Source organism: Hyposmocoma kahamanoa, unplaced genomic scaffold (assembly GCF_003589595.1).
Source record: "Hyposmocoma kahamanoa isolate Upper Pololo Valley unplaced genomic scaffold, ASM358959v1 144, whole genome shotgun sequence".
Taxonomy (NCBI): Eukaryota; Metazoa; Arthropoda; class Insecta; order Lepidoptera; family Cosmopterigidae; genus Hyposmocoma; species Hyposmocoma kahamanoa.
In genome coordinates this window covers 133,946-147,729 of record NW_020653513.1, presented here as the reverse complement: position 1 = coordinate 147,729, position 13,784 = coordinate 133,946, and the positions used below count along the sequence as shown (strand labels likewise).

At 36.0% G+C, this 13,784-nt stretch overlaps 1 protein-coding gene across 1 annotated transcript in view; it reads right to left on the bottom strand.

The window, feature by feature from the left end:
• The window catches only part of LOC113240505 (kinesin-related protein 4-like), a 42,325-nt gene extending 30,358 nt beyond the window's left edge, over positions 1-11,967 (bottom strand). The window contains exons 1-9 of the mRNA XM_026477835.1: positions 11,817-11,967; positions 11,353-11,587; positions 10,760-10,916; positions 8,934-9,008; positions 6,161-6,366; positions 3,355-3,480; positions 2,648-2,783; positions 1,645-1,856; positions 840-988 (exon numbers count right to left, since the gene is read on the bottom strand). Coding sequence (XP_026333620.1) covers positions 840-988; positions 1,645-1,856; positions 2,648-2,783; positions 3,355-3,480; positions 6,161-6,366; positions 8,934-9,008; positions 10,760-10,916; positions 11,353-11,587; positions 11,817-11,967 — 1,447 coding nt within the window. The remainder of the gene's footprint in view (positions 1-839; positions 989-1,644; positions 1,857-2,647; positions 2,784-3,354; positions 3,481-6,160; positions 6,367-8,933; positions 9,009-10,759; positions 10,917-11,352; positions 11,588-11,816) is intronic.
• Between the last annotated feature and the right edge of the window lie 1,817 nt (positions 11,968-13,784).

The window sequence follows — 13,784 nt, the reverse complement described above, 5'->3', positions numbered from 1 at the left end:
TAATAGCATAACGTGCAGCAGAACTAGTCGGTATATTTAACATACGGCCCCGGGGCAGTAATGACTTTTTGTTTAAATTTCTACGCTCTCGCCGCCCGTTAAAAGTGCGGACTTAGGAAAGTCCTTAACTCGACCACCGCCGCCGCCTCATAAGAAATCGTGTCGGGACTCCCAAAAACATTAGGGTAAATTCCAGGTTAGTTTTCTCTACCTAATTTCGGTGGAAATTTCTATTATTGAAATATTGTAGAGTATGACCATGAAGTATTATTCGAGTACCTGAGATATTATTTAATATTTCACGATAACGTTTACTCGAATAATTAAATAACAAAAATGTCACCGAAAAATTAGATAGAGAAAAATAACAATAAATGAAAAACAAATATCTTCGTCTAGGTCATCCCCGCCTCTTTCCTTCGATTTTCTCTTGTACAACGCTTCTAAGAAAACTGTTATGTGGTATCAGTTGCCCAGCACCAATGAAATATGAAAGTTTATCGATGAAAATAATGCACGAAAGTTTGAAAAAATAAACTGTACTATAATCCTATTAAACATACTAGTTATTTCGTAAACAGTTATTTAGAAACAACTAATCAGAAAGCAAAGTGATAGAAACGCAGAATAAACATATCTCAAAAACCAAACACAAAGATCTGCAACAAGCATATAGAGAAATTCGTAAGGTCTGCTGGTTCGTTCCGTAGCTCAGTTGGGAGAGCGTTACGCCCGGTAAGGCAAAAGAGCTGGTTCGAGTCCAGCCAGATTGAAAGAATTTTTCTTTGTGTTCGATTATTGTGTTCATAATTATGTAAGTCTTGATTTAAATACATTACCAAGATCAATAATTTCGTCATCGTAATTAATGTTCTTGTCCCGTGGTGGCGGCGTCACCAGTCTAGAGCCAGATTCTTCTGGAACGGGAGCCAATTTCTTCGCGTTCTGGATAGGCACGAAATCTGACGAGCCGGGTGTTATTAATGGACTGTAAATTATAAGGATATTGTTAATATCAAGCTTGTTCCAATAAAGATAGATCAGCGTAAAATTACCATGAAGTTTATATAAGCTTCTTGAAATGAACGCAGAGGGTCTCTTTCCATCTTTTGCGCATGTAATATATAGAAAAAGGACAGTTAGCTATTTGATTATTTTGTTTGTTTTTGTAATTTATATTTACGATTCATTTATATATAAATTAAATATTCAACTGTACATAATAACACTTTTAAATGAAAACTATGATAACACAATATATTTGTTTAGTGAAAATAGGATACAAAATCCTGTTTTCACACTTTACTGCAGTAATTTTTACAAGTTATTATTATGCTTTAGTACTCTTAGTACTGCATGATTGACAACCCCGCTGTCAGTCGAACAAACGAAGACTTTAGCGATTTTAACGCCCTATAGGTGCGGACACTTTTTAGCGCGAACCCCACGTCCATTTGTTAGTAGGTCAATGGTTGTAAGGGAGTGTTTTATACTATTGTAGATACCTGTTTTTTTATATCATTGTATTTTGTTACAAGCTTCCTGTTCCCCTTATACCCCTTCCTTTAATTTTTATGTGGACCGAGACTTCACTCTTTAATCTCGCCAAGGCTGGGCTACGATTATATAAAGAAAAGCACTTACTTGTACTTTAGTCCAGGTGTGCAAAACTTAGGTATTGTAGGAATAATTTCAGAATCTTCATCGACAGTATGTAATGTAGAATGTATAGTGACTCTGCGTGGCTGTTGAAGTTTACGGCGGGTGTTGCTAAGTATAGTACTATTTTGTGCAAATCCATTGAGTATCAACTTCTGCAGTCCTGCTATCTGCTTTTGAAGGTTTGCGTTGTCTTGCTGTAACAATAATAAGGGAATCACCACATCTATCGGCACGGAAGCACCTTAAGCCAGCTTCGTGTCGCCGGTTCGAGTGGAGGTGAAACGTGCAGTCTTTTTTTATGATCCCCAGAGACGGTACGAACAAGTTTTGCACCTGGTGGTAAGCGACACGTCTGTCCACAGCAGTTCCAGTGCCACTCAGAGGTTTAAATCGCAAAGATTTGAGGGGCAGTGTCTCTGCGCCCGTCGCACTGAGACATAAGTCGATAACTATCGTGTGCTTTTAATTTCACCAGCACCCTTATAGTTATTAATAAAGAATTTAAAATAATTTTTATTACAGAAAGTTGTTACACCAATAAAGGATCAGAAAACATATATGCAAAAAACTTAAAACTAAGTGCACAATCTATTATAGACCGACACTAAATGCACAATAAATTATTGCAGAGTAAAAAGAAACTTACAAAAAGAAAAGTGTAAACATTAATTTAACCATGTAAATCACTTACAAAAACAAATAGTGTTAATATCTTGAGACGCTTAAGAAACGCATAAAAAAGAAGTTAGGTGACAGAGTTTTGGGAACGTGACGACATTTCGCGCTTGGTTTTTACTGCATAGAAGTAGTGTAAATCAATCGTTATGATCTTATTTCATCATCATCGCGTTATCTTGGAATATTAAAGATTACAGGATACAAAAGAATAAAAATCAAGCCCTATTACAAGGGTAAAACATATAGTATCACACTTTTATAAAGATCTTCATTCTAAAAATACTTGTTTTTCAAATAAGGTACATACCTCAATGCTTTTCTTGCTTTCAAGCTGTGCCTGCAATTTGGACAGCTGCTTGGTCAATCCCTGTATCATAGTGGCGTCTGTTGCCACTGCATTCACTTCTGGTTTGTTCTTTATTGCCTTCGCTCTGTTTGCGAATCTGCAAGTTAGGAATTTTACATATTTTGTATTAACTGGTTATATATCATCTGTGTAGTACGTTTTTTTTTTCATAATAAGCAATAATTGTATTTCAAAGGGAACATTCATTATCCCGCATTGCAGTCCGCTTTGCCGTCCACCACGTAATGCAGGAGTATGAATGTGGTCGTAGCGTGCAAGCCTTCCTGCAATACTGCAATGCGTCCTGTTAGATTCCATACGTGGGCCATAGGGCCACACAGGATAGTGTGTGAGCAGTCTTCTGCCTGTGCGGCAGACGACCAATGCAGGTAGTGCCGTTTAAGTACAGCTCGCTGCAAAGCTAGTCTCCAGTTCTGTTAGAATTTCAACCCGCTAGTGTAATATATAAGTAACTTTATTAAGGCAATTTTCGTAACTTTTGAGATTATATGTAACTGGAAATTCTACTAACTTCTCAGGTACTGAAGTGTAATTTTCGACTAAAAATTCCCTGGCCACACTACTAGTCATATTCGGAGGTTGTATTTGTTACTACTGCCTACTGAATGTATTTTAGAGGAGATTGCGATGGTGTAATTTATACTAACTGTAAAGTAGATATAGTTTCTTCAACAGAAGCTGGTGTAATGGCACAAATAATGCTCGTTTTAGCATTGCCTCCCAAGGAGTTCTGTAGTATACGAGTGAGTTTGCTGTCACGATAGTTTGCGTATCTGAAATAATAATATAATAGTTTACATCTCAACACAAGGAAATAGGGGGTCTACTCTCGATCTCCGTCCGACATCCGTCCGAAACAATTACTGTCAAATAAGTAATATTCAACAAAATTAAAAGACAAGTTTAAAAAAAATCAACATATCGTACTGCTATACAACAGTGTTGTAACTCAAAATATGTGAAATTCAGAACTATCATCTCTGAACTTAAAATTCTATTCACTACACGTCAATAAAACAGTCCTTAGAATATTGTAAAAAACAATTGAAAGATATCTATTTAACTTAAAATGAGACAAACTTTATGTGAGCTAGTTCTGGCCAAAACATTCCTTACTTAAAAATATGAAATAGTTTATTCCCTTTTATTTAATTTACATATATTTATGATGACGAAAAATAGATTAGATGTCTGTGATAAACTTTAACCTATAGATAAATTTTACGAAGGGAGTAATTCGTTTTACATCGTTTCTGAAAAAATACACTTTTTGAGTTAATACACTATTGTATCAACTGTGCGATATATTTATTTCATAGGTAAGCAAATTACACGTGCAATCGTAACATTGATTTTACACTACGTAAGGAAGAAGTGTGAGTATGAAACTCTAGGTGTTGCTCTTTATAAATAATAAATAATTCTGTTTCAATGAAAGTAGGGAACTGTTTAGACCACAGGTTCCCAAACTTTTTGACTCAAACTGAGGCAAAATAAAAAAAAGTTTAGAAAACACGTATTTATATATTAACACAAAAAAACACTAGATAAAAATATATATACATATATTTATAGCGAAAGTTCATGTAGATAATTCAGGTATCTTTTTTAATTGCGGTAGCACGTCCAGAGCAGCTTGAACGCCCCCCAATTGCTTCCGAGGCCCCTACCCCCTAGGACTGTTCAGCGCCCACTGGGCGATAGGGGTCACTTTGGGAAACTATGGTATACACAAATCAAATAACATTAGATTACATATTCTGCCCTCGGAACGAAAAAAGGCACAACTGCTGTATAAAGTACGCATAGTTGCGCTTTTTTCGTTAAGAGGGCAGAATACTCAATACAAGCAGTTATTTGCAGAAAGTAAACAATTAATTCTGATATTAAGGGTATCTGACGTCTGTATATTTCCTTAGCCAACACCGTAATGAAACTCACGCCTCGGCGAACGTATGGCCCAACTTTAGGAGGTAAAGTGAAGCTAACAAACAAACAACCTTATAGCTCTTTAATTTTGTAGGTCTTAACTTAAAGTTGTAATTAATGGTAATCAGTTGCAGTAGTGATAAGGGCAGCAGAGGTTTTGGTTTTGAATAAGCCAACAATTAGTAATGATGTGGGGTGTCTCTTCCAGCACGAACGCTGAAAGCGGTGCTGCTCGTTACGGCACGTGTCGTCCGCTAGTTCTTGAAACTTAGTTCCTGACTCTAGTCGACTGTGCAACAGCTGGGAATATCGCTTCTCTCATTTTAAAAATTCTAAACTTAGTTTGAACCATGGGAGAGGAGAAAATTTAGATACCCATAATAATACCGCGAGGTAGGACAAATTTGCTCAACAAGGCACCCCTTACTCGCACCATTCATACACTGAATCGAGTAGCGGATGAAATAGACATTTTTACTTGTTTTCAGAGCGAATTCATGAGGACAACACTATTGTTACTTAGTTCCTAGTTAAATTTGTTAAATATTATTGGCTATATACTTCAGTAGAAATTGGATATAATTTAATTGTTTTTAATTCAATCATTATTATATTATTTTTAGTTATGTATAGTAATTATTCATGTCTTTGATATGCTACACTATTGTATTAGGTTTAGCCTGTAAAAATAGATGTATGTATGAAATAAATAAATAAATAAATAAATAAATAATAGCCGTGTCATAAAAAAAACTTAAATAGCAACATAAATGTAAATGATACCAGTAGTTATATGTATCTTATCAGGACCCCGATTCAGTACTCTTCGATATTTTAACCGAAACGTCCGATTGGATATAGTTCTCGAATCGAAGGGCGCTTTCCGAGCTATTCAGAATACTCGAGTTAAACGTTCGACTCGGATTCGGATATGATATCATTATCTAACAACGTTTACAGAGTTAATCGGTGAAACAGATTATAAGAAAAATGGAATTCCTTTTATATACATTTTTAAGACTTTGAATGCCTAAAATATAGGAATGCAATAGTCTTGCGTTAAAATAAATTAATAAAATTGAACAAAATCCAGACTTTATTTAAAATAATAAGAGATTTCTATATTACATTCTTGCTATGTAAATAATAGGATATTCGATAACTGAGTTCTGAATAACGTTTGTAGCCTTTGCCGGTCGAGAAGCTCGAGTAACCGTATGGGTGTCACGTTATTTGGATTCGGATTCGAATACCACAGTTTGACGTTCAATTCGGGTGTTGTGAATAAAAACTAAAAGTAATCGTACGATATCAAATCGAATCGGTCGACAACAGAGTTATCGTAGGGTTCTGAATCAACGCCCAGGGACTTCTTACTATTTCCCCGAGTTTTCGGGTGATCCGAAATATCAGGAAAATAATGAACCATACCATGGTAAGAAACCTGTAACTAATGATAATCAGTTGGCGTATAACTGCGAGTCATAAAATCGACAACACAAATTAATTTCATGAATTACGTACTTGTTAGGGTCCTCTGACAATTGTTTGATGACAAGACCTAGCACAGATAGTGACTTATTGATGTGTGTGCCTTCCTTGAACCTGAGGCCTGTGGCTCCCGTTTGGCCGGCTCTTTCGGAACCAGCTAGGTCCACCAAGTTGAGTTGTGATACATTAACACATCCCCCTTCTTTTTCACCTTCTACATGCTCACGAGACTCTATTGTCTGAAATTCAATCACAAATATATATTTATAACTGTTGTATCAAATACCAGGCATGCCAACGATTTCATACATATCACTTAAACATAAGTAAGTATAACTATTAAGGGGGAACAGGCCACAATCAAAGGACATAAAAACTGTCGAAGCCAGGAAAGTTGTTCAGTTCTTTATTGCTGTTGCCTTTGCCTATAATTAGTGAACTATAACCAAACTACAATTAATGGTGATTACAATAGATCAGTTGATGGTCGCAGAGATGAGGGGTCGCATAGGCCCTGAATGCAGCCACCCGAATTATAATAACAATAAGTATAATTATAGATACCATTGTAATCCTCCATTTGTTATAATTATTAATACAGAGATCGAACACAAAGAAAAATTCCTTCGACCTGACAGGATTCGAACGTGTAACCACGCCAAAACAGGGCGATAGTCTGCGAAATGATCTACAGGTTGAGTCAGCAGATCTTACGAATTTTTCTACGTGTTTGTTATAGATCTTTGTATTTGATTTTTTCTTCATAATGAGTGATCAGAATTGAGAGAGTTAATTTAAAATAATTAGGTAAACTAAAGAATAATGTGGACATTCTGTTCTACAAATCCCTGGACTTCTCGGAACTTATTATTGAATACGCATTTAATTTATTGAAATTTGAGTACATTGGCGACAAATTATTTTTTCACGTAATTAAGTCGAATTTTTGATCGACGTGTTTCGAATCAATTCCTGGTTCTTAATCATGAGATTCCTTGGCAGCCCGATTACACTACGTTGTTAGTGTAGTGTGCAATCCTGCGTACAACTTTAATAAAAAAGAAGCAAACTAGGGTAGTTTCTCGCCGACGCCGCCTGCGCCCACAAATGTACTGAGTGATTGGGCTGCCAGGGCTTTGGCGCGCAGTTTCCGTCGAGTCACCGCCGTGGAATCTCATGATTAAGGATCACGAATTGGTTCGGAATATGTCGAGCAAAAATTCGACTTAAATACGTGAGAATCCGTTATTTTCGTTAATATGTCCGAATCTCACGGTAGTTTTCTATTTAAAATTATTATTTCCCATTAAGTATTTGCTACAAATCATTGTCTCAAAAATAACATCGCAGTTATGTTTCTATAAGTACTATACGTATTTAACTAAATTAAGCCATTTAAAAGAAATTGTATATGAATTAATGACGAAATGGGTGTGTCCATACTAAGAAAACATTCATACTTTAGGTAAATTAGCTCCCTCAATTCCGATTACTGTTCATAACAAACGCATAGAGGAGTCGTGTCACTTGTTTGTAACATTGAAACCATTATTGTGGCTTAAAAATAAAAGCTAGGTATACCGAGTTGCTAACTTTTTGTAGATCTAGTGATGACTAATATAAGTAGCATGACCATTGACCTACCAATAAATGGACGTTGGGTTCGCGCTGAAAAGTGTCCGCACCTGTAGGGCGTTAAACTCGCATACAGAGCGTCAATCGAGCAATAGTCTTCGTTTGTTCGAGTGACAGCGCGGTTGCCAATCATGCAGTACCAATAATAATAACTTGTAAAAATTACTGCAGTAAAGTGTGAAAACAGGATTTTGTACCATATTTTCACTAAACAAATATATAGTGTTATCATAGTTGTCATTTAAAAGTGTTATTTTGTACAGTTTTATAGTATTTAATTTATATATAACTGAATCGTAAATATAAATTACGAACGAGAAAGAGACCCATTACGTCAGTTTCAAGAAGCTTATATAAACTTCTTGGTCATTTTCAATTGGTCGAACCACAAGCGATTGAAATATTGAGAACAAAGAAACTGTAGAGTTGCTTTGATTGTACTCCTATTTTTAAAATGATTTTTTTATTAAACGTTAGCAATAACTAACAAAATATTGTTGTACTCGTTTTACGGCATGGGATTACCAATCAGAAGTCAGAAAATACATTTGCCCGAAATAACATTAGCTCGAATTTTCATTATGTGTTTTTACGAAGATTACAAAACAAAAGCTAATTTTGTCTATATAAAAAACATCAAAATTACTGGAAAGCGTAACGGTTTTGTTATAAATCGGATTTACGGATATCTGAGTTTATGTTTAGTTAGAATATCGGTACATTTCTTATAGTACACGCTTATTTTCACATATGTAGTAATATTTGTATGTATGTATCTGCCCAACTCTTTATTATACCTTTAAGTGAATTTGTACAAAATATGACATAATAATATATATATAAAAAATTATTAATATTTACGAGAAAGGCTATTCCATTATTCTTGTGTTCAAGTAATTTTCAGTCGAAGCTAAATATGGTGCATTTTGTTAAGTTTCCAGTAGAAGCTGAATATGGTGTTTTTGGGCCCTTAAATTGTTGTAAGCAAATTTAGGCAGTACTGCAATTACGTTACAATTTAAATTAAATGTTTTAGTTTTTTATATTTCGTTACATGTCACTACGTTTGTATAGGTTAACCTCTGACATTTTTTTCGTGGTTTCTGTATTAGACCCGATGTCCATTTGTTGGTAGGTCAATGAGCATGACATATCTATAAACATAACTTACTATTTGGAAAATGGAATGAGATCTGCTACTCTCATCATTCATATTTGTAGCACCAGTTTGTCTGTTGGCTTCTCCCTGTAATTACAATAATATTTATAGATGTCAATTATTCAAAATGTACAATATATGTATGAATGACTTAGCATCTATATTTGCGGCATTTACAAATTGAAAAATCCCTAAAAATTCCAACTTTTGAAGTTCTCTAATATTATATTGAATAACATAATCAGCTAAATTTAGTTTTAACATCGACCCAAGAGGAGCGGAGCTATGTTCCAGCAACCAATCTGCCGTCACCCTATTGAAATTGTTTAATGATACTTCAGCTATGCAATTATGCATCGTTAGGGTAGGTTCCGAAAAAAAAAAAAAAAAAAAAAAAGTGTTCCGATAAGCCGAACACGTTAACTAATTTTAACTGCTTTTAAAAGAGAATTTTGTGCTCTATTTTTTTCTATTTAAAACGGATATATGACCATTTGTCACTTAGCCGGATTTTAGTTAGTGGACGGCAGCAATGGTAGTTAGCTACTCTGATATCTCCTCTTTACATTTTCCTACTTTGTTTTGATACATAAACTTTGGGCCACAAAATTCTATTGGCCTTGTAGTGGATCACAGATCACTACTGGAGCGATGAAATCTACAAAGAACGAAGCATTGACGTGTGTGAAGCGTGTGAAGCATGGGACGTGGTGATTGCACAAAAAATTGATGCATTTGGGCAATTTGTGGGTTGTGCCGTATGTGCAGCTGTATACCGCAATTTCAAAAACTGAGATTATTAATACATATATTTGAAACGGTTCTTTTTGTTCGAAGAAATCTCACACTCTTTAGCAAGGTGGAAAGTACACGAAGACACAATAAATTGAAACTGGTTGCCTGTAAGACTACCCTCTTTCATGATAATATTTGTGCAATGGCGCCAAAACTATACACTAAGCTGCCTAATTATATACTTGAGACTAACGACATGCCAATTTTAAAAAGCGATTATTTAATTTATTGACTGGGAAAGCATATTATAAAGTCAGAGATTACTTAAATCACAAGACCATAGAATAATAGTTAACCACCACAAAATAATGACATGAATATAATTAAGAATTTAAATTAAAATTAAGATTTGACATTTTGTAATTAAAATGAAGTAGTATACTGTTAAATTAATTTAATTATGTAAATTGTATGCCGTAAAATTGGCAATACATACTGACACAACAATGTTAAATAAGATCTTATAGACGTGCATACACAGTAAATGATTTGATTCTATTTGATTTGAAGCATTCTTTTAATACTTGTATATAACAATTTGACACAGAAGAAGACTAAGTGATGACTGTTAGAGGTCTAGATTCCCTCATTATGCCGTATAAATACTCATAACAAAATCTTGTAATAATGTCATAAAAAAATACCTTCCATGTTGCAATACAATAAGTAAATTCCACAATATTATGTGCTGTCTAGGTAAGTGAATTTCGGATTACAATATGTTTAGGTTCTCTAAACATGGTACTAGTCAACTTTAATGCTCAGGATGACGGGTGCATTGCTGGTGCACCTCAGATGTTTGCAATATAAAGTTCTGAGTGGTACTGCAGTAGTTATGAGTGAGAATGTCGGTTACCACATGGAGTAAACTTGCCTTACTTGTTCATCCAGTCACTTAATACCATAAAAAAACTGTTCACCTTGAGTCTAAAACCTGAATGTGTACGAGCTACGTTTATAGCGAATGCACAGGATCTCAGAGCTTAGAATAAATGAATATGAGCACAAATTTGTTTTTAGCTAAAAATGTCTTCCCCACAAACCTCTTTCATAAAATCAAGCACTTCTTCGGGTGAACTTGTGACCCGTTCAGTGACGTCAACTTTAACCCCCTGAAGAGTCTCATGGATCTTAATGTTCTTCTTATCAACCTTCAACAAATCCTTCAAAGCTTCATTGTAGATTTCTATGTACGATACTCTGAAATAAGGGTTATGACTTTTACACTAAATAGTGACATAACAGCTTTAATCTATGTGAAAACAGAAACAATTGTGATTCTGCCAGAAAATAGATGTGACAACATTTCTCACTTCTAGGCAAACATATTTCAACACTAGTGGTGAAAGACTCAGTCTTTTAAGGCGTTTTATAACGACTCGATTCCATTTTACAGGAGTCGACTCTAAAATGAAGACTGGGGGTTCGAGTTTTTATTAATAAATCTCAGTCGTTATACTAAAAGACTCAAAACACTTAAATGACTGGAGTTGTTTGCAAAGGACTTATACCTATTTATGTCTTATTAAACCCGAAGTTTATAAATAAGAATGACGTTAGTAATATGTTGTAAATAATCACGTCTTAGTCAAAATCATAGAAAAATATGAAGTACCAAGCATTCTATTATACTTACCTAACTAAAAAATCTCTATCAGGTATAGCTTTTATTCTTTCAAATAAATGTAACACAGCCATCGGAATGATACCAGGCGACTCGTCTGTACCAGACATGGTGTATGTCTTCCCTGAAGAAGTTTGCCCGTAGGCAAATATTGTTCCATTGAAGCCAGATATTGCTGCTTCCACGATTGGTTTAGCGATATCATTGAAAACCTCCGTGGTTTTAGTGTCTTCATCATAAACTTTGTCTAAAATAAGTAGTAAGTATATTATGCTAGTATATAGTAAGTGTAATTAAACAAGATGGTATTTTTTAGAAAGTTTGATTAATATATTTAATAATACGTACTATAGATACTTGACTGTAGTTTATGTACACACAGTGACCTTCGTTTTGATGACGTTTTCGTGGACAATCAAACTATACTAGAATTACAATAGATCTCAAGAGGTAACCTCGCTAAAACTTCTACTTACCAAAAGTGTATCTGGTGCCGATCTCTCGTTCATTCTGATCAAGTTGGTATAATGTATTACTTTTTACGCGCCATTGATATGATAATTTCTCGTCAATTTCACGAGAAATCAACGGCCTAACTTTGACAACTACTTTAATATTGTCACTCATCTTTTTTCATAATTCGTTAGCAAATACACGTAAATCACATCAGGCTAACTAAGCATGAAAGTAATGCGCATACAACATTTTTAAACCGACAAGAAATAGCAATTTTTAACTTTTGTACAGTACAAACAAAATTAACCGACATAGCAATTTCAAACAGAAAAATTAATGACTTTTGTGCATTTGTTTCGCTTACTAAAAACGCTGCAAGAAAAAATAGAGTAGCATAGACAACGTAATAGTAGTATAGCCTATAATGTCTTTGTCGCTTTCTGACTTATCAAGCAAAAAAAATGATGCTAGCCAAAATCCAGTGGCTCTCAACCACAGAAGTTCTTATTCTTCTATGACAGAACACCGACCATTCTACGGAACACTATACTCTTATTTTTTTTCCATCCTCTTCTAAGATACTCACACACCCGCTTCTTGTTTGCGCGATGACCGCATCGTCAATTCGCGCGTTCGCGTATTCGCGTTCAATTAGGATCTGTAGGGCTAGCACGACAGGGAGCAACTTGCGCGAGATACAGATATTTTCGTATAATCTCGCGATTATGTCGCTCTTGCACAAGACTTTTTTTATATAAAAAATAAGTGAGCATTTGACCTCCATCTCACCTGATGGAAAGTGATGATGAGGTCGACGATGTGGCATGCACACCTAAGTAATGCCTATTCACTCTCGCCTTGAAAAGGTCCAAGTTATAGCGTTCGGGGAATAAGTCCGCACGTAGGGAATTCCACTCTCCAACCGCTCGCCATATAAATGTGGAAGCGAAACGTTTCGTCTGAAGCGTCAAATAAGTGTCAAATTCAAGCGACTAACCATGGACTCTCGACAAGACTGGATTTCTTCTCCACTGACCCTTTCATTGGTCAAGTACCCGTCTACAAATGTGCTGTCATCAGCATACCTAAAGGCACCTGGAATTAACATATCATTGATATGCAGCAGAAATAGAGTTGCGGACAGTACGGAACCCTGAGGATCTATTGCCCGATGTTCACCTTCGAAAAGTAGCCTTCTAAGACCACTCGAATCGAACGTTCACTCAAGAAATCCGAAATCCAATTGCAAAGGTCAGTGGGAAAGTCCATAAGAGGGAAGCTTTTTAAAAGGTTTGCGTGGCAGGCCCTCTCAAAGGCTTTAGAGATATCTAAAGACACTGCAAAGGTTTCGCCATGTCTTTCTATAGCCTCGCTCCATAGATGAGATGCGTATACAAAAAGATCCCCAGTAGAACGCCCTCGTCGGAATCCGTAATGGCGATCACTGAGGAAGTCGTTGTATTCAAAGTACGACAGGAGACGGTTATTAAGTACACGTTCCATAGTCTTGCAGCCGAGTATGGAGGTGACTGAGATAGGTCGATGGTAGGTCAGCTCCGTTTTGTTTTTTTTTGGGCACAGGGTTGCACGTTTGACCAGAGAACTATACCAGTCTCAAGTGAGAAGCGATACAAGCGTGTGAGAACAGGAGACAACTCTGGCGCACACTTACGCAGGACTATTGCTGGAATCCCATCTGGCCCGCTGGCTTTATTCACGTCTAATCTTCGCAGAGTTCCGAGTACCTCTTTTTGGCGTAAGCGAACTGGCGCCACACTGCAGCCAGTGTGAGGTAAAGAAGGTGGTAGGTTCCCTGCGACACTTTTGAGACGTGAATTTTCTGCAAAGAATAAGTCAAAAAGATTCGCCTTCTCTTCCGCAGTATGAGCCAGCGAGCTATCCGGCCTCAGCAGAGGTGGTAAGGAAGGGTGGCAAAAGTTATATTCGACCACTTTGGCAAGGAACCAAAGACTTGCTGCCTGCTGGAA